This window comes from Rattus norvegicus, chromosome 4, assembly GCF_021556685.1.
Source record: "Rattus norvegicus strain SHRSP/BbbUtx chromosome 4, alternate assembly SHRSP_T2T, whole genome shotgun sequence".
NCBI lineage: Eukaryota > Metazoa > Chordata > Mammalia > Rodentia > Muridae > Rattus > Rattus norvegicus.
This window is the reverse complement of record NC_141537.1, coordinates 106,151,410-106,169,823: the sequence shown is the minus strand read 5'-3', so window position 1 is coordinate 106,169,823 and position 18,414 is coordinate 106,151,410. Positions and strand designations below refer to the sequence as shown.

Genomic DNA, 18,414 nt, shown 5'->3' with positions numbered 1-18,414 from the left:
GGGGGACCCTGGCACCCCTAGGTTCTGACTTTTTCCTTCCTCCTGGTGTCCCAGTTCTTTGTCGCTCTGTAACAAAGCATTTGGAAACTTAATAACTTCAAGCAGCTGCAACGCCTGTCTTGCTCCTAAATTCAGTTTGGTCAGGGACAGCTTGTCTCCACTCTATGGAATGCAGACTTGCAGCATTTCCTTCCAGATGCTGGATTCTCTCAGAGCCCCAAGGCACCATGCTTGATGACAGTGGCTCACAGCCATGTGGTCTTTTATGGCCTGGCCTCTTAAGTCATAAAAGCCCGTCTCTGCCACATTTTACTAGAAGAAGGTCACTCAGGCCAACCTACAGGTAAAAAATGGTGGGAGAACTGTTGAGGTACATGTGGGGATTTCAAAGTCCTTGCCTATTAGGTTAAATGAGGCTGCTAGATTTGACCCTTTTTTTTTTTCATTTATTTTTGGTTTGTGTTTGTGACAGGGTCTCAGGTAGCCCACGCTTGCCTCTAACTCACTATGTAGCTAAGGCTGGCCTTAAACTCCTGCCTCTTCTGCGTTTCCCTCCCACAAGCTAAGATTTCTGACTGAGTTTATGGTGATGCTGGGGATGTAGCCCAGGGACTCAAGTATGTTAGCATCTAAACACTCTTGGGTGTTTTCTTTCTGGAAAGGAACCACTGAGCTGAACTTAGCGAGTGTAGGGAATGCCTGCAAGTCAGCTTCAGGCTCCTTTGTTTGGGAATCCTGCATCTCTTCTCTATACCTAGGAGAATCAGATTTCTTTCCTAAATAAAGAGAAAAGGAAATGGAGCTCCCCTTGGGCACAGCCTTGTACAACTGGGCATTTATGCTCTGGCTTCAAGGTGAAGCCCAGAAAGCCCAGACCTGACTTACAGTTAGTATTGCATCGGGAATGGGCTTGGGTGGCAGTAAAACCCTCTGCAGAGATACTGTCTCCACAGGTCTGGACAGTCTCGTGCTCAAACTCAGCAGATCCTTCAACAAGCAGAGACATTTCACCCCACCCAGCCCTGCTCGCCTTTCCCCAGAGAGACTAGATTTCCTGGAGTTAGAGTGAAACCACGTGACTAAGTCCTAGCCGAGGAAGTGAAGATAGAAGTAATGGAAGCTACTTCCCAGCCTGGTTCATAAAATTCTGGTGTGGGCCCCTTATCCTCCTTCCTTTTCTGGTCTACTGCCCTGACACAGAAGATGCAGGGGTCCAGCACAACAAGAGAGGAGGCCTGGATACCAGTCGTTGCGTGGTAGGGAACACAGAGCACAGGGCCAGGCGTGGTACCGTAGGCTTTTAGGCCTAACGTTCAAGAAACAGGCCAATCTCTGTGAGTTAAAAGTCAGGCTGATTTACATAGAGAGATAGGGCTAGCCAGGGCTACATAGACAGGTGAGGCCCTGTCTAAAGAAAATAATTTTCTTAGAAAAGGGAATTAGCACAGGAATCATAGGATTGTATTACATAAGTAAGAAACAACTTTCTTTAAAAGATTTATTTTTATTGTATGTACATGTTTTAAGCACACCACACTGGTACCTGGTGCCCAAGCAGGCCAGACAAAGATGCTGAGTGTCATAAAACTGGAGCTACCGAAGCTTGTGAGCCACCATGAGGGTAAGCCTCGATGTGTGGAGGAGACAACTACACACACACACACACACACACACACACACACACACACCAATTTCTGTTTCTGTCTATGTGGACCATGAAGTTTGCCTTCAGGAAATGTTTCTCCTCTTTTTTCTCCTATCAGTAGAATATGCTCCTTATTCAACACAGAGAAAGAAACGGGAAGGGGGAATAGATGGTGTTTCACCCGAGTGACTATACTAGAACTTATTGTACGAGCTGAAGAGGTAAGTTTTTCAGGAATGCTTTATTTCACTCCTGTAAGGGTTAATAAGAAAAGAAACGTTTGCAGGCAAAGGAGCTTTTTTCCTCTTTTTCCTTTTAAAAACGACACTGAAGGTTAGCTGAAGGAGAAAAACCGCACCCTCCAATACAGTGTTTCTAAACGACCACTAAGAAAAGGCACAGTGGAGCCCTCCCGGGATTCCTAGCTCCCACCTCCGCCCTTAGACAAAGCTTGAAACAGCTTGTTTTAAGAAGCACTAGCCACAAGAAAATAGAAAGGAGACTCTGGAGAGGCAAATGCAAGAGTCTTGAGGCGATGCGGGTGGGGTGTCTCCCGCGAGCAGGGTTGCAGCAGAGCGCGCGTGCTCGCCCACACACCCATTACTCTACACCACATATCCACTCAACAAAACCCTAAGTCCTTTCCCGCTGCCCCCCACGCCTTTCCCGCGAGGTGAGCAGCAGGCTCTCGGGTACTAGGAGAAGGAGATGCATCAGGAAAAGAGACCACGGGTAGCTGGTGCCTGCCACCCCCAACGCGGGATCGTAGCGGGATAGGAACGCGGGCCGAGAAGGGCGGAGCCCCAGGCAGCCTGGAGATGCTGAGCGCCCCCAGCCCCCGCGCGCGCTGGCCACGCCCCTCACGGGCTGGCCACGCCCTCGTTGCGGCGGGCGAGAGGCGGGGCCGGGCGCGGTGTATATAAGACGAGGGGCGGGCGCCGCTCTTTTGTCTCTTGCTGCAGCAACGCGAGTGGGAGTACCTGGAGCGCGAGCTCGGAACGAGAATCCACGGTGAGGCACAGCGCTGGCCTTGGGGCCTACCCTGGGTGGGGTCGGGGCAGCTTGTGGCTGGCGGGCGCGTTCCCCCTGGGTTGCAACAGGCGACCCGACGGTTTGGAACATTCTGGGGCTAGCAGGCCACGCCCTGGGGCTTCGGAGGGAGGGTGTGGTAGACGAGTCCCGGATCCTCGGCCTCCGGGCTGCGGGAACGCCCCGGACTGGGAACGCCACGTCGAGAGGCGTTCGCGGAAGGCGCGGGATCCAGGACGTGCTGGTCACCCCCAAACCCCAGGCCACCCATTATCGCCTTGGTTCGCCCATCAGAGTTGTAAGAAAATGGCAGACAAGCCGGACATGGGGGAAATCGCCAGCTTCGATAAGGCCAAGCTGAAGAAAACCGAGACGCAGGAGAAGAACACCCTGCCGACCAAAGAGAGTAAGTGTGCCCCCCGCCTCCGGGTTCCCACCCCAGCGCTCCTCCCTTCCCTGCTGTGCCAGCCCGGCACCCCCAACCCCCATCCGGCCACTATCTTCCCACCCCTAATCTAAGGCCACAGCCACCCTTCCAGTCACACAAAGCACTTTGTCTCTTCCAAACCCCATCTCTGTCCGCAGGCCTCCTGGGTTCCTCACCCACCCCAGGTTTGTGGGTTGGGTGTGGGGGGCCGTACGGTAGGTCCATTCTCCAATGACCACATCCCGCCCTTCGCAGCCATTGAACAGGAAAAGAGGAGTGAAATCTCCTAAAAGCCTAGGAAGATTTCCCCACCCCACCCCTTCATCTCCAAGAACCCCCTCGTGATGTGGAGGAAGAGCCACCTGCAAGATGGACGCGAGCCACAAGCTGCACTGTGAACCCGGGCACTCCGCGCCGATGCCACCGGCCCGTGGGTCTCTGAAGGGGACCCCCCCACTAATCGGACTGCCAAATTTCACCGGTTTGCCCAGGGATATTATAGAAAATTATTTGTATGATTGATGAAAATAAAACACACCTCGTGGCATGGTTTGCGTGGTCTGGATTTTTTAGTGAAGTATGCGTGGACAGAGCGGAATTGGGAGTGAGTTGTGGCGCAGGGGGAGTGGGGGACGTGGTAGAGTGGACTAGCTGAGGAGGACATACCGTTTTATTTTGGTTTTACGGGTTTCTCACCACAGGGTTTCCTGGGTTCTCAGTTGCTCCGCTCTTAATACAATTCACATAAATTTTAATCCCATTTTGAAAAATGCTGTCCAAAAGATTTAAGATTTGCTTTTGATCGGTTCTGCAAACCCTACCTTTTCTTCTGCCCTTGTACCTCTCAATGCACACCAGAAGCAGTGATTTATTAAAGTCTAGAGGAAGGGGGGGGCAAAGAATCGTTCTGGAATGTTGGGAATTGGGCGAGGTCGGGGTCCATCCCTCAGACACAAACACAAGGTTTTCTTCTGGGTGTTACAGAATGAGGTGAAATAAAAACAAAGGCCACAACTTGCGGAACAGACATCGGAACTGCAGCCACCGGCATCAGCCAATTTTTTTTTTTTTTGTCTGAACCTTCGAATGCGTTAGCCATTAGAGGGGGAGTATAGACTGAGCCGCCTCCGGGACAGAGATCCGCTGAGGGTGGAAGTGAGATCAATGACTGCGTTGTGGCGGCTGAACTGAAGGAGGTCACACCCTTTCATGACCCACAGGGGAGGGGTGGGACCAGCACCGTGGGGCTTAATGGAGGAGGAGCCCAGGGGTATTGGGCAGGCTTATGATTACAGGGGTAGCCTTTTCCTGGAGGAGGGGAGGGAGGGAAACAATTGGATAGGGTTTGCCCCACATTTTTGTCTTACCCCCAAGGGACTGGATAAAAGGATAGGGGCAGTTAGTTCAAATGAGCTGTATCCTCCTGGCCACAAGAAATTTAAAACCTAGTAGTGAGACAGGCAGGCAGGACAGGTCAGAGGACAGACAGGTTGGGGAGCCTCTGCCTGGTTTACATAAAGGATCAACTCCAGCTGGTACCTGGAGGCCATCACCTCTGAATAGGGAATGGTTCTTTTTCTCTGGTGTTAGTGATTCCCACAGATGCAGCTTTTGTAGTGACCCAGGATAGGATGGAGCTGAATTAAGTCCCATACTTGTTGAAAATTCCTTGAGTAAGAAAATTCCTCTAGTAAGTGGGCCTAATAAGCTCATTATCTCAAAAGAAAGAAGAGAGGAAAAAACCTCCTGAATCTTTACTGGCCTCACCTCTGGTCTCGTTAAAACCAAGCAGCAACCATGCTTCCCTTCCCCTACAGGCTTGACTCTTGTACCTTGATTGACAGGGCCTGAACATGATGAACCTTATCATGGTTTGAAGAAGCCACACATCCTCATTTCCCTTCCCCAGGCCCAGTTCAGGGTAGGAAGGAAATACTGTTGATTTACAATTGAGGTGATGACGGAAGGGAAGACTGCCTATTCCCGAAGTGGCAGCTATGGTAGTCAGCTTTGTCTCTAGAAGAAACACCTGTGAGATGGAAATAGAAACCATTTCTTTTGTCTAAAAAGTTCCAGTCTGTAGTCTACTGACCCTGCTTTGGATCTGGGGTCAGGCAGTACAGAGTGGAGATGCAAAGCAAAGCAAAACCACTCACCACCGGAAGACGTGGCCAGGAAGCAAAAGAGAAAGAGGAAGGGGTAGGGGTCCCACAGTACACCTTCCGCTTGGCCCCAGCTCTTAAAGGTCCCGCCACCTGAGAAACAAGCCTATAACACATGGGACTTTGAGGATCATTTCAAGATCCAAATTATAGGAAGAACCATGTGTAAATTAGGAGATTTTGGGAGCCAGGTGTGGTGGTGCATGCCTATAATCTCAGCACTTGAGAAGTGACGTTCCGGAGGGTTTGGAGTTCGAGGTCATCTTCAGCTATCCAGTGGATTCAAGATCTGCATGGGCTACTTGAGACCCTGTCTCAAAACACACACACACACACACACACACACACACGCACACACACGCACACACACGCAGTGGGATGCTTGTTTCTGCAAAATTTAGAGGCCATGTATTTGGTGAGCTTAGCTCAACACAGCCCTTTTGAGTGCCCAGCAAGACCCCATCACTCTACTGAGTCTACAGAGTTTTGTGCCACCGACTGCAAAATGCTCAATGAAAGAAACACTAGAGACACAAGCAGTCCCCCCACAGCCCTTTGGGAAAGCAGACAAAGAAGTTAGCTGTGAGAGTGGCTGCCTTAGTGAAAGAGGAAGCATTTGATTGAGACAAGAAGTGAGACCATGAGTGGAGGCAGGCTCCTCCTCCTGTTGACACCAGTGGGTATTCAGTGAGGTAGGAGAGCAGTCACTGAATGAAAACAGAAGCAACCTCAAAAGGAGCCCAGGAAGGAAGGTGGGTGTGCTGTATCCTGTAGTCATTTGGGAGCCACAATAGATCTGGGGTCAAAACAAAGTGATCTGAGATGTCTGTGAGAGAGTGGGGGAGATGTGGAAGACACAAATAGTAACCACCATCACCAGCAGCGGTACCTACCCTATCACCAAGCCATCCTCACCAGCACCACTACCGTGCCTGCACACAGCTTGTAGTATGGCATCCAGCCTTCCTGGATTCTAGAGATCCTAACTCAAGTGATCAGGGTTGTGAAGAAAACTCTCTTACCCACTGATTCATCTCCCCAGCCCATCTCCACCTTATATTTTTGAGGCAGGATCTCTCACTAAACCTGGAACTCACTGCTTTAGCTAAGCTTGCTGGCCCATGGGCTCTGCCTGCCCCTGGCCCCCAGTCACTGGAGTTATAGACACATGCTGCCACACCTAGCTTTTTACATGACTGCTTGGGAATCTGAACTCAAACATTTATGCCTGTGCAACAAGCATGTTTGTGTGTGTGTGTGTGTGTGTGTGTGTGTATGTGTGTGTATATATATATATGTATATATACATATATATTATATAATTTTATGAGTATGAGTGTTTTGCCTGCATTTATGTGTATATACCAGGTATATGCTTGCAGTCTTTGGAGCCAAACAGAGGTATCAGATCATCCCCCGAAGCTGGAGTTCCACGGCAGTGCCACCTCTGGACCACTGTGGGCGGTCCTGAGTCACATAAGAAAGCAGCCTGAGCAAACCACGAGGAACAAACCAGTAAGAACATTCATCTCCAGCTCGTGCTGCTGCCTCCAGGTTCTTGCCTTGAGTTTCTACCCCGAATCCTCTCAGGGATGGAATGTGAACCAAGAGTTGTAAGGTAGAGAGGAAATATACCCTTCCTCTCTACCTTGCCCTTGGTCATAGTGTTTTATCACAGCAATAGAAACTAAAGATAGTCCCTGAAGGGACTCTGGGCATCTGGAACATGGTGAACAGGGCTCTGGCAGGCCTTCCCCTTCCCCGCCTCTGCTTTGCTAAAAAAGCCACTTAAGATTACATTCCTGAAGCTAGACCCCAAGGTCTATTCCTTTATTTGACTACTCCCTCCTCCTGAGGCTGACTATCAAGGTCCAGTTATCAAAGCAATCAAAAGCCCCTTTGGCTCACCTAATCAACATGCCCAGTTAAAAATTAAACACCTTGGGGGGCTGGAGAGATGGCTCAGTGGTTAAGAGCACCGATTGCTCTTCCAGAGGTCCTGAGTTCAAATCCCAGCAACCACATGGTGGCTCACAACCATCTGTAGTGAGATCCGACGCCCTCTTCTGGTGTGTCTGAAGGCAGCTACAGTGTACTTACATATAATAAATACATAAATCTCTTTAAAAAAAATTAAACACCTCACCCTACCACAGGGTTTCTCCTTGTACCTTTATAAACTGCCATTTTCCTGTGTCGTGCTTTCTACTCTCTACCCAGAGGCAGTCCTGTGTCCATCCTCCACTCTCTCCCAGACAAACACCCCTAACCCCTTTTTCCTCTCCCTTTTCTCCCTTCTCCCTTGTTCCCTTCCCTGTCTCCCTCTTCCTCCATCTTCTGTCTTGCCCCTTATGCCTGTCCTCTGTTGTTCTGGGTAAATAAATCTCCTGAGTGCTAAGAACATGGTCTTGGGGACCCTGAGCCAGTACTTTTTCTTTCATCCCCCAAAATCTCAGTGACTCACGACAACAGAAATACATACGTACTTTGTTCGTGTTACTATTCGCTGCTACTCAGTGGTTTCTGCACTCACTCAGCGTTGTTCCCCTCGATTCTCGGACTTAACTTCCATCCAGTCACACTAAGCAAAGCAAAACATGAAGCAAGGCGGCATCATAGGGAAAGCAAGAAGTAATTGGTACCCTGGGGTGGTTTGGATGTGAGATGCACCCCTTAGACTCATATGCTTGGACACTTGATTTCCCAGCTGGTGGTGGTTTGAGAGGGTTATGGAACCATTTGGAGGAAGTATGCACTGGAGGCCATGCTTTCAACATTTATGGCTACATTTCCTCTTCTCTCAAGCTTCCTAACTACCAGGCCAACCTGAGGCTTCTCCTACCGTGCCTTCCCCATCATGACAGACTCTATCCCTCTAGAGATGGAAACCAAAATAACCCTTTCTTTCCTAACTTCCTTTGTATCAGGGTATTTTATCATAGTAACAAAAGAGTAACTAATGCAGACCTATAATAGAATTCAGTGTCTTAAAAAGTATCTTCCTTAAATCAAAAACGTTGACTTATACCTGTAATTCCAACATTGGAGAGGCGGAGGCAGGGAAATCAGAGTTTAAGACCATCCTTGGCTACATCGTGAGTGGGAGAGCATCCTGAGTAAATGAGACCTTGTCTTTAAAAAAAATGTTTTCTAAAGATTATCTTTCTTTATTTCACCTTTATATGCCAGTTGGGATCATGTTGATTTGTGTTTTTACAGTATATGGAGGAGGAACTAAATTATAGTTATTCTTAATGTTTATTTCAGAAACAAGAAGTGTCATCAAATATTTAAAGATTAAGGCGTTTTGGTCCCTGAGGGCTAGCGACTGCAGCTGCCCAGAGTAAGTTTGGACTGTGGCTCTGGCCCAGGAGCCACGGAGGAACCTGCTTGAAAGCTTCTGGAAGGGAAACTGTACGAAATGAAAACATACAAACACCACTGCTGAAGGATGTGATGTTTGACCAAGACGGTCATCTTGAAGCCATTAAAGGAAATTGAGCTGAACAAAGATGGACCATGAAAACAGAGAAAGGTAAGGACTGGCTGAGCCCTGGAGCCATAGAGCATCCTCAAAGGGCTTCGTCTTTGAACTTCCTGTTGTGTGAAATATAAATTTCCCTGTATCTATTAAGATGGCTTGGCAGTTAGAGTTCTGCCCTATGAGCTTGAGGAACAGGGTTCCAATGCTGTACCCAGAAGGTGAGACACAGAATCCCTTGCACAAACTGGCCACCCAGACTAGCCTTGTGGGCAGTGTGAGCTCTGGGTTCAGCAAGACAGCTTTCCTCAGTGGATAAGGTAGAGAGGGACTGAGGAAGACTCCCCAATTCAATCTCAGGCCTCCACATGCACTCACACACATTTGCAACCATATAAACGAAAACATAAGAAAAACAAATAAATTTTCTCATATTTAAAAAATCTGTAGTTGGGTTTCTGTTATAGTCAAAATGATTCTAATACTCGTTATCAGGAATCAGAGAAGTCTAACATCAGAAGCAATGCAGACCTGAACAAGAGAAAGGCCTGCAGTGGAGGCTCACTGGTAAGTACGTGTCTATTGATCAGAAAGAGGTTCTGCTGGTAAAGGCACTGCTCCCAAGCTTGACACACCTGGCAACTGGAGAGAATCCCGGGAACCCACAGAGTGGAAGGAGAGAACTGACTCCATCAAGTTGTTCTCTGGCCTCCACACAGCGTGTGCACATACACATGTAAACAAGGGGATTTTCTTTAAAATTCAGAGCTAGAGAGATGGCTCAGCTTATCCAGGGAACCCAAGTTCAGTCTCTAGTACTCACAGAGGGTGGCTCATCCACCTATAACCACAAGTCCAAGGGTTCCAATAATCTCTTCTGACTTCCGTGAGCACCTTCACCTACACACAGAGAGAGAGAGAGACAGAGAGACAGAGAATCAGAGAGACAGAGAGACAGAGAGATAGAAAGAGACAGAGAGACAGAAAGAGACAGAGAGACAGAGAGATAGAAAGAGAGAGACAGAGAGAAAGACAGAGAGGTAGAGAGACAGAGAGAGACAGTCAGAGAGAGAGACAGAGAGAGTATGTGTATATATTTTAAAGTAGCCAAGGCTGGCCTCAAACTTGCTATTTAGCTGAGGATGACACTGAACTGATCCTCCTGCCTCCACAAGTTCTGAGATTACAGATGTGTACACCTATCATCTGTACCAAATTTATATGGTGCTGGGGATATGTGTGCATGCTAGGCAGGCAGTCTAACAATGCACATATTAGCCCCTTATTATAGTCTTCAGATAGAATTCTTTCTTGGGGAAATTACTTTTTGCTTTTAAGGCCTTCAGCTAACAGGATGCTATCTTCCCACAGGCTAATTTTGTGACTCATATCACCAAAACACTTCTGCAGCAGCTCTAGACTGTGTGGGACCACATAACTGGGCAGACTGTACCCGAGTAGACACAAAGTACCACAGTGTTGAAGGGGTACTTCCCTTTTTTCACCTTATAGACTCGAGATTCGTCTGCATCAGGCCTAGTCTACACAGAGAGCACAGGAATGCAGAAATCAACTCCTACCAACACTGGGGCCAGGAAAGGACTGCTCCCAAGGGCAGAGTGTCTACTGAGCCCAAAAGCAGGAAGCTGCCTCAGAGCCACTCAGCCAGACCTCAGGTGCTGCTCTCAGACTTCTTCCAGTAGGATAGAAACAAGCTCTTAGGATTTCACCCCTTGAGTTTTCTGATATGTGTAGCTCGGCCCAATTCTAAGTAGTACAAAAAAAAATCCGAGAAAATATAATTTAAGGAAAGCTATTTTAAAATAGGACTAAACAAGAAACATTCTAAACCTTAATATACCTTTATTTATTTATTTATTCATATATTTATTTATTTATTTCGTGTGTGTGTGTGTGTGTGTGTGTGTGTGTATGTAAAACACTTGTGTGGAAGTTAGAGAACAACTTTGTGCAGCTGGTTCCGGCCTTCCCATGCGGTTCCAGGGGATCCAGTTCAGACCACCAGGCTCAGCCACAGCAAATGCCTTGCCCTCCTGAGCCATCTTCACGGTCCCGGAGACATTTGTAAAGAGCACAGTTCACGACGACAGAAATAAGACAAAAGAGAATTTGGGGATTGTGGGTGACAGCTGGAAATGCACCTCAGTTTGTAGGGTGCTTGCTTAGCCCACAGGAAGCCCTAAATCCTCTCCCCAGAGCGGCATAAGCCAGACATGTCGGCACATGTGCAAGACAATCAGAAGTTTGAGGTCATCCTCAGCGTAAACCCAGCCTAGGATACAGAGGAAAAACAGAAAAGAAAATCCATAAATCTGCATGACTCTCTCCACCTACACACAAGCAGGCTCGCACACTGTGTAAGCACATAGAAGAGCGCCAGGCCCAGATGGTTCCACAGATGATTCCTTTCAAAGCTGCAAGAAAACAATAACTTCAGTACCTCAAGATTTGTTTCAGTAGCTAGAAAAGGACATATGTCTCTCATGATGATTAATCTTGGGTGTCAGCCTGGCTGGAACCTCAAAGCATTAGTTCTGGGTGTGTCCTTAAGTGTTCTTCCAGAGGACATGAACATGGGCATGGGGGGGTTGAGCTGGAAATAGCTTCTCTCTATGGTGGTGGGCACCATCCAAACAGCTGAGAGGCCAAAGAGAGCAAACCAGAAGAAAAACCTATGGATCTGTCTCTGTCTCTCTGTCTCTCTGTCTCTCTTTCTGCCCCCACACCCTCTCTTGCTCTCCTCTCTTCTCTCTTCCCTAGGGCTTTCCAGCCCTCTGTGATGGTTTCTATATGCTTAGCCCAGAGAGTGGCATTATTAGAAGGTATAGCCCTGTTGCAGTAGGTGTATTCTTGTTGGAGTAGGTGTGTCACTGTGGGTGTGGGCTTTAAGACCTTCATCCTGGAAGCCAGTGTTCTGCTAGCAGCCTTCAGATGAACATGTAGAACTCTCAGTTCTTCCTGTACCATGCCTGCCTGGATGCTGCCATGTTCCCGTCTTGATGATGATGGACTGAATCTCTGAACCTGTAAGTCAGCCCCAATTAAATGTTCTTATAAGAGTTGCCTGGGGTTGGGGATTTAGCTCAGTGATAGAGCACTTGCCTAGCAAGCGCAAGGCCCTGGGTTCGGTCCCCAGCTCCGAAAAAAAAAAAAAAAAAAAAGAGAGTTGCCTTGGTCATGGTGTCTGTTCATGGCAGTAAAACTCTAAGACACCCTCCTTCTGTGGCCTTCAGAGACTTGCCCCTGAAAATCACCTCACCTCCCTGGTTCTGAAGCTCTCGGCCTTGGCCTGAGCCTGTCTCCAGCCTGCACAGAGCCTGTGGCCGGATGTCTCTAACCATGCCGAGTCTCTTGCTTCTGTTTCTCTGGAGAATCCTGGATGGCACAAATGACAACTTTGATGTTAGGGGGTTTTTTTTCTCCTTAAAAGATTTATCTAGGGCTGGAGAGATGGCTCAGCGGTTAAGAGCACCCGACTGCTCTTCCAGAGGTCATGAGTTCAATTCCCAGCAACCACATGGTGGCTCACAACCATCTGTAAAGAGATCTGATGCCCTCTTCTGGTGTATCTGAAGACAGCTACAGTGTACTTATATATAATAAATAAATAAATCTTAAAAAAAAAAAAAGATTTATCTAACAGGGCTGGGGATTTAGCTCAGTGGTAGAGCGCTTACCTAGGAAGCGCAAGGCCCTGGGTTCGGTCCCCAGCTCCGAAAAAAAAAGAACCAAAAAAAAAAAAAAGATTTATCTATTTTCATTTTATTTTTATAAGTGTTTGCCTGAATGTATGTGTGGGAGAGACCAGGAGTGAGACAGGGTCTCTGCTAGGATAGGGGCCATGGGTAGGAACTAAGGGTGGCAAGACAGCCAGCTTCTTCCTCACCTTCCTGAGACAATAGCCTGACAGCTTCAAAAGGCCTTGTAGGGTTCCGTTTCCCCCGGTCAGCAGGCCCCCTGCTGACAGAACTTCCTCAACAGATTTGAAGCTGGATCAAGACCTGTTACACAACAGTTGCGGGCCAATTTACCCTCTATCTTTCTTCAAACTGACCAACCCTAAATTAGGGAAGGAAAACTCTTCGAAGACTTTAAAAAAACCCAGACCTTGAGAAAAGAATAGCGTTTTCAGCTATCTGGGCCCCCTCCCCCACCTCCCTGCTTTACAAAGGGTCTTCCTTTTTGCTACATGCATGTCCTTCCTTACCCCCAGAAATGGTTTTCTTCATCTATGGAGTCTGTCTGCTGCAGTCTGCGGTGCTTGGTTCCCCACTGCTACCAGCTGCACTTGAGATTTCTCCTGCCTTTAATTCCCTAACTGGCAGGAAAAGACGAACCTAATCAGGATCCCTAGATTTTATCATATGGATGTCACCATGTGTACTGCATGTCTGTGGTACATATACATACACTCAGGCACACACACACACACACACACACTCTCACACTCACACACACTCTCTCTCACACTCACACACACTCACACACACACGTGTATTATGTGCCTGCAGTAAGTACATATACATACACTCAGGCACACACACACACACACTCACACACACATACACACACTCACACACACACTCACACACACTCTCACACACACACACACGTTTATCATGTGCCTGCAGTACATATACATACACTCAGGTATACACATGCACATACACATAAAATAATTTATTTTAATTAGGAAGAAAATGTATGTCCCCGTTCTCCAGAGAAACCAATGATCTACAGACAGACAGCTGAGAGAGGAGCTATTATGAGAACAAGTTCACACAATCACAGAAGACAGTAGTCTCATAATATGCTGTTTTCAAGCTGGAGATCTTGGGATGCTGTTAGTAGGCCTCAGCCCAGTCCTGAAGGTTTTTGAAAGCAGCAGAGCCAAGAGTAACTCTAAGTCTGAGGCCAAAAGTCTGACAATGCTGAGGGTGCTTTGATGGCCTAGAGTGCAAAGGCCAAGAATCTAATATCCCAACTACTGGAGGGAGGAAGGAAGGACGGACAAACACACACACACACACACACACACACACACACACACACACACACACTGTTAACTTACAGGCAATTCCACTAGCTCCTCCCAGGGGACCTGTGTCAGCTTATGTCATCATTCGCTGCCCTTACCTGCCACAGCAAAGTATGGGTGGCATAAAAGGACTGCACCCTAGCTCTTTCTTTTCCTCTCTTAGTTCTCATGTGTTCCCCTCTGGTGTCTCTCTCCCCCCTTTCTGTCCTCTGTCACCCTTCTCTGCCCTCATGGCTTTGTTCTCATCTGTCTGCCTATACCCCTTCTTCAGGCCCTGGTTCCCCTCTCTTCCCCCAAATAAACCTCCCTTATACCAGCTCTGTCGCAAGACATGATTTCTCAGGGGGATACCTTGGCTTGGGCCTGCCCTCACACACACACACACACACACACACACACACACACACACACACACACAGACACACGAAAAAGAGAGAGAGAGAAGAAAGGAATGATTTTAATCTGGGCTATGTGGGCCTTCAGCCATTAGATGGGATGGCAGCTATATCTAAGTTAGGACATTGGAAGCTTGTGAGATGCCTCACTGGGGGAAGGTGCTTGCTGCCAAACTTGATGATCCGAGTTCAATCCCTGCATGGAAAGAGAGTATTAACTCCCAAAAGTTGTCCTCTAACTTCCACACATGAGCTTTGGCACTCACATATGAAGGGGAAAAAATACTCATATGCATAAAAATAAAATAAATATTTTCGGGGTTGGGGATTTAGCTCAGTGGTAGAGTGCTTGCCTAGCAAGCGAAGGCCCTGGGTTCGGTCCCCAGCTCTGAAAAGAAAATAAATAAATAAATAAATATTTTTTTTAAAAAAGCCTAATACAGTGTTACTACCTAACAGTCAATGCTAGCAAGAAGCAGCAGAAGACAATATCTATGAGTTCCAGGCCAGCCGGAACTTCTTAGTGAGACCAAATAAAAAACTTAGTGTCTCCAAATTTAAAAATAAATAAATAACATGTGGCCCATACATATACAACCACCAAACTAGATAAAATGGATGAAGCAAAGAAGTGCAGGCCGACAGGAACTCTCCTGAGAGACACAGCCAGAATATGGCAAATACATAGGCGAATGCCAGCAGCAAACCACTGAACTGAGAACGGGAACCCCGTTGAAGGAATCTTAGAAAGGACTGGAAGAGCTTGAAGGGGCTTGAGACCCCATATGAACAACAATGCCAAGCAACCAGAGCTTCCAGGGACTAGGCCACTACCCAAAGACTATACATGGACTTACCCTGGGGTCCAACCTCATAGGTAGCAATGAATAGCCTAGTAAGAGCACCAGTGGAAGGGGAAGCCCTGGGTCCTGACAAGACTGAACCCCCAGTGAACATAATTGTTGGGGGGAGGGAGGTAATGGGGGGAGGATGGGGAGGGGAAGCCCATAGAGAAGGGCAGTGGGAGGGGTTAGGGGGATGTTGGCCTGGAAACTGGGAAACAGAATAACAATTGAAATGTAAATAAGAAATACCCAATTTAATAAAGATGGAGGAAAAAATAAATAATAAGTAATAAAGTAAAAAGAGAGGAGCAAATGAGGTGGGTAGGTGGTGGGTCGATAAATACTGCTGTAACCATACAGAAGTGTTTGGTTTTCTGTAATTTTATCAAGTGAATAGATTTAAGTATCGCACACCTCTATCAAGATAAAGAACTGAGGTTGGAGTTGAAGTTCAAAGGTAGAACTTGCCTAACATGTTTGAGCCCAGCACTGCAAAATAATAATGAATAAAGGATACTCATTATTAACATTATGCTAATTTAACTGTCATCGCCCTGACAGACAAAGAGTAGCATGTCATCTGAGTTCCAATCCCTATGACTCCTGATGAGACTGAAATCTTCCCATATGCTTGTAGCCATTTGGATCTCTGCTTTGTTATAAAGTCATATAAATGACCACGGCTTTTTTCTTCTTTTTCTTGGGACAGTTTCTCTATGTAGCCCTGGCTGTCCTGGAACTAGCTCGATAGACCACGCTGGCCTTGAACTCACAGAGATCTGCCTGACTCTGCCTCCAGGTACTAGGACTAGAAGTGTGTGCCACCACAGCCAAGCCATGGGTACTGCTTTATCTAGAATGTTTGTTCTGTGTTCCTGACACGTAGACTCTAGCATTTGAGTCACCAGGTGATGGTTCTATTTGGGAAAGCCTGTACGTAGCCATCTTGGAGGAAGTATGTCTCTGGGAATGGCTTGAAGACAAAGCATCTCTGCTTGTGGGTCAGGATCTAAGATCACAGCTCTTTGCTCACAGCCCAGCCACCATTTCTGCTACCTGCTGCTGTGCTGTCCCTGCCATTACAGGCACCAAGCCTCTGGAACTGTAAACCCAAATTAGTTCTTTCCTCTACAAGTTGCCTTGGTCATGGTGTTTTATTATAGTAATAGAAAAGTACAGGGGTTGGGGATTTAGCTCAGTGGTAGAGCGATTGCTTAGGAAGCGCAAGGCCCTGGGTTCGGTCCCCAGCTCCGAAAAAAAGAACCAAAAAAAAAAAAAAAAGAAAAGTACAGAAGTTGGCACCAGGGAATAGGCTATTGCTGTGAAGAAACTGATAGTTTTGGGGTTTGGGGAGAAATTTGGAATTTTGTGCTTGAAAAGTGGTTAAATGTTATAAGCAGGGCATAATGAACCATTCTAAGCTTGGAAGACAGTAGTGATGAGAGGAAACACATTGCCTGGGGAGAACCAGCCTGAGAGATTTTAGAACAATAGTAACAACTGGGCTAAAATACAAAATGTGTGGTTCAAAGGTTAAAGGAGCACGAGGAAGCGGAACGGAGCTAAATCCTGTGTTCAAAGATATTAAATAGAATTAAGGGAATGGTGACCTTGGGGCAAGACCCCACTCAGCTAAATTTATTGTTTATGTGTTAGAGGTTGAACAAGGGATAGTCATATCATGTTAGGTGGTGTTGTGACATGATTGTTGTTTTCACTTGGTCATAAGGAGATATGATTGTGACTTAAATTGACAAGGGATGGATTGGGATGTTTATTCTCTTCGGTTGACAATGTGACAATATCTGGAATGAACGACAATCCAGTCATGGAGTATAGACCTGTGATCCAGATCTTGAGGCATAGTGACCATGTTTATAAAAAACTTGTGAAAAGGAATTAGAGAAAAGCTCAGGTCCAAGCAGGATGATACACTTTTAATCCCAGAAGACAGAGGCAAGCAGATCTCTGAGTTCAAGGCCAGCCTGGTACAGAGCAAGTTCAAGGACAGCCAAGCTTAGGCAATGAAGGAGTTGGAAAACAGAAAGCTGGTGATAATGTATTAGAACAAGGGAGCCATGTTCCAGCCCCAGCAATAGCAGAACTTGGCTTCAGACACATGGCTCTGGTTTTAGAGTCAAGAATAGAAGGGGTCACTGGACAATTGATGCTGAAACTATGAAATTAGTAGTGATTAAGAAGAGACAAGCATAACTGAGGTGAAATCTTCTGGTAAGTATTTTCTGAGGGCACAAAGAAGCTGTGTTCCAGAGATAGACATTATGCTAGCAACCAAACTTGGCAATGTGTAAGAGTCACCCAGGTGAACTGGTTTTGAAGGCATGAAGGGTTCACGGAGAGCAGTTGAGGCTTGGCACTGTAGAGGTCAGAAAAGACCTTTGGTGAAGGTACAGCCCCAGTGGCAGTTAAAGGCCCAGGACTGAAGGGGTCATGCAAAGAAGTTGAGGCTTGGCACCATGAATAGAGCCTGTGAGAGGCTATTGGTGAAAGTGTAGCCTAGTTGTAGCAAAGGACCTCAGCATGCTAAAGATGCCAGTACCATGGGATGATCACTAAGAACAGCAGCAGTAGTGGAGTGAAGTCAGCCAGAGCCTAGAGTGCTGCAGAAGAGTGACCCAAGCCCTTTGGGGAAGTCCAGGAGATCATGTTTGGATCCCAAGCACTGGGACAAGAATTTGTAATGTTGACGTTACCTTGGAGACCCCAAGATGTAAGAGATGTCAGAACTATGTGATACCTGCTGAGGAAAGCGGCTAACAGGAAGTGGGACCAGCCTGAGAGGAAGAATTGTGTGGTAGTCAACAATGCTAGAAGTAGTTGGAGATCTGACATGGAGATGCAGAGTTCGGAGTTTGCCCAGCTGTTTTCTGGTCTCTCTTCAGTCCAGTATTTCCTCACTATGACATTTTGGAATGGTAATGTATACCCTGTGATGTTGGAAGTGTGTGGTCTGTTTTTTATTTTTATTTTATATGGAATTTCAGTTAAGAGATTGCATAAGTCTCAGTAAAGACTTTGGACTTTTACACATTGGTGAAACAGTGATAGACTATGGGGACTTTTGAAGTTGGACTAAATTCATTTTGCATTATGTTATGGCTACAAACCTATGGGGGCCATGGAGTGGAGTGTGGTGGTTTGAATAGGTTTGGCCCCCATAGATTCATGGGTTTGAATGCTTGGCCCATAGGAAGTGGCATTATGAGAAGGTATAGCCTTGTTGGGGTAGATATGGCCTTGTTAGAGGAAGTGTGTAACTGTGGAGGTGGGCTTTGAGATCTCATGCTCAAGCTACACCCAGTGTGGAATTGGAGCCTTCTCCTGGCTGCCTGTGGAAGACAGACCCCTTC

At 47.0% G+C, this 18,414-nt stretch overlaps 1 protein-coding gene and 1 long non-coding RNA gene across 3 annotated transcripts; both read left to right on the top strand.

Annotated features, from left to right (window-relative positions):
• Window positions 1-2,592: 2,592 nt before the first annotated feature.
• Window positions 2,593-3,653, top strand: Tmsb10 (thymosin, beta 10). Of its 2 annotated transcripts, none has more exons than NM_021261.3 (3): window positions 2,593-2,656; window positions 2,969-3,080; window positions 3,357-3,653. In NM_021261.3, the coding sequence occupies exons 2-3, from the start codon at window positions 2,981-2,983 to the stop codon at window positions 3,389-3,391; spliced, it is 135 nt and encodes a 44-aa protein (NP_067084.1). In that variant the 5' UTR covers window positions 2,593-2,656; window positions 2,969-2,980; the 3' UTR covers window positions 3,392-3,653. The 2 variants fall into 2 exon arrangements, with proteins under 2 accessions (NP_067084.1, XP_087515199.1); XM_087659073.1 differs by having other exon boundaries at window positions 2,594-2,656; window positions 2,937-3,080; window positions 3,357-3,648.
• Window positions 3,654-5,952: 2,299 nt separating this feature from the next.
• Window positions 5,953-11,906, top strand: LOC147994914 (uncharacterized). Its single transcript, XR_015686693.1, has 5 exons — window positions 5,953-6,015; window positions 6,632-6,778; window positions 8,531-8,798; window positions 9,240-9,311; window positions 10,116-11,906. It is a non-coding gene; the product is annotated as an uncharacterized LOC147994914 (long non-coding RNA).
• Window positions 11,907-18,414: the final 6,508 nt, after the last annotated feature.

Excerpts from the sequence above, each read along its gene's own strand:
- Tmsb10 (NM_021261.3), top strand. The coding sequence starts at position 2,981 with ATGGCAGACAAGCCGGACATGGGGGAAATCGCCAGCTTCGATAAGGCC. Across the intron at positions 3,081-3,356 it reads CACCCTGCCGACCAAAGAGA|CCATTGAACAGGAAAAGAGG; the intron begins GTAAGTGTGCCC and ends CGCCCTTCGCAG.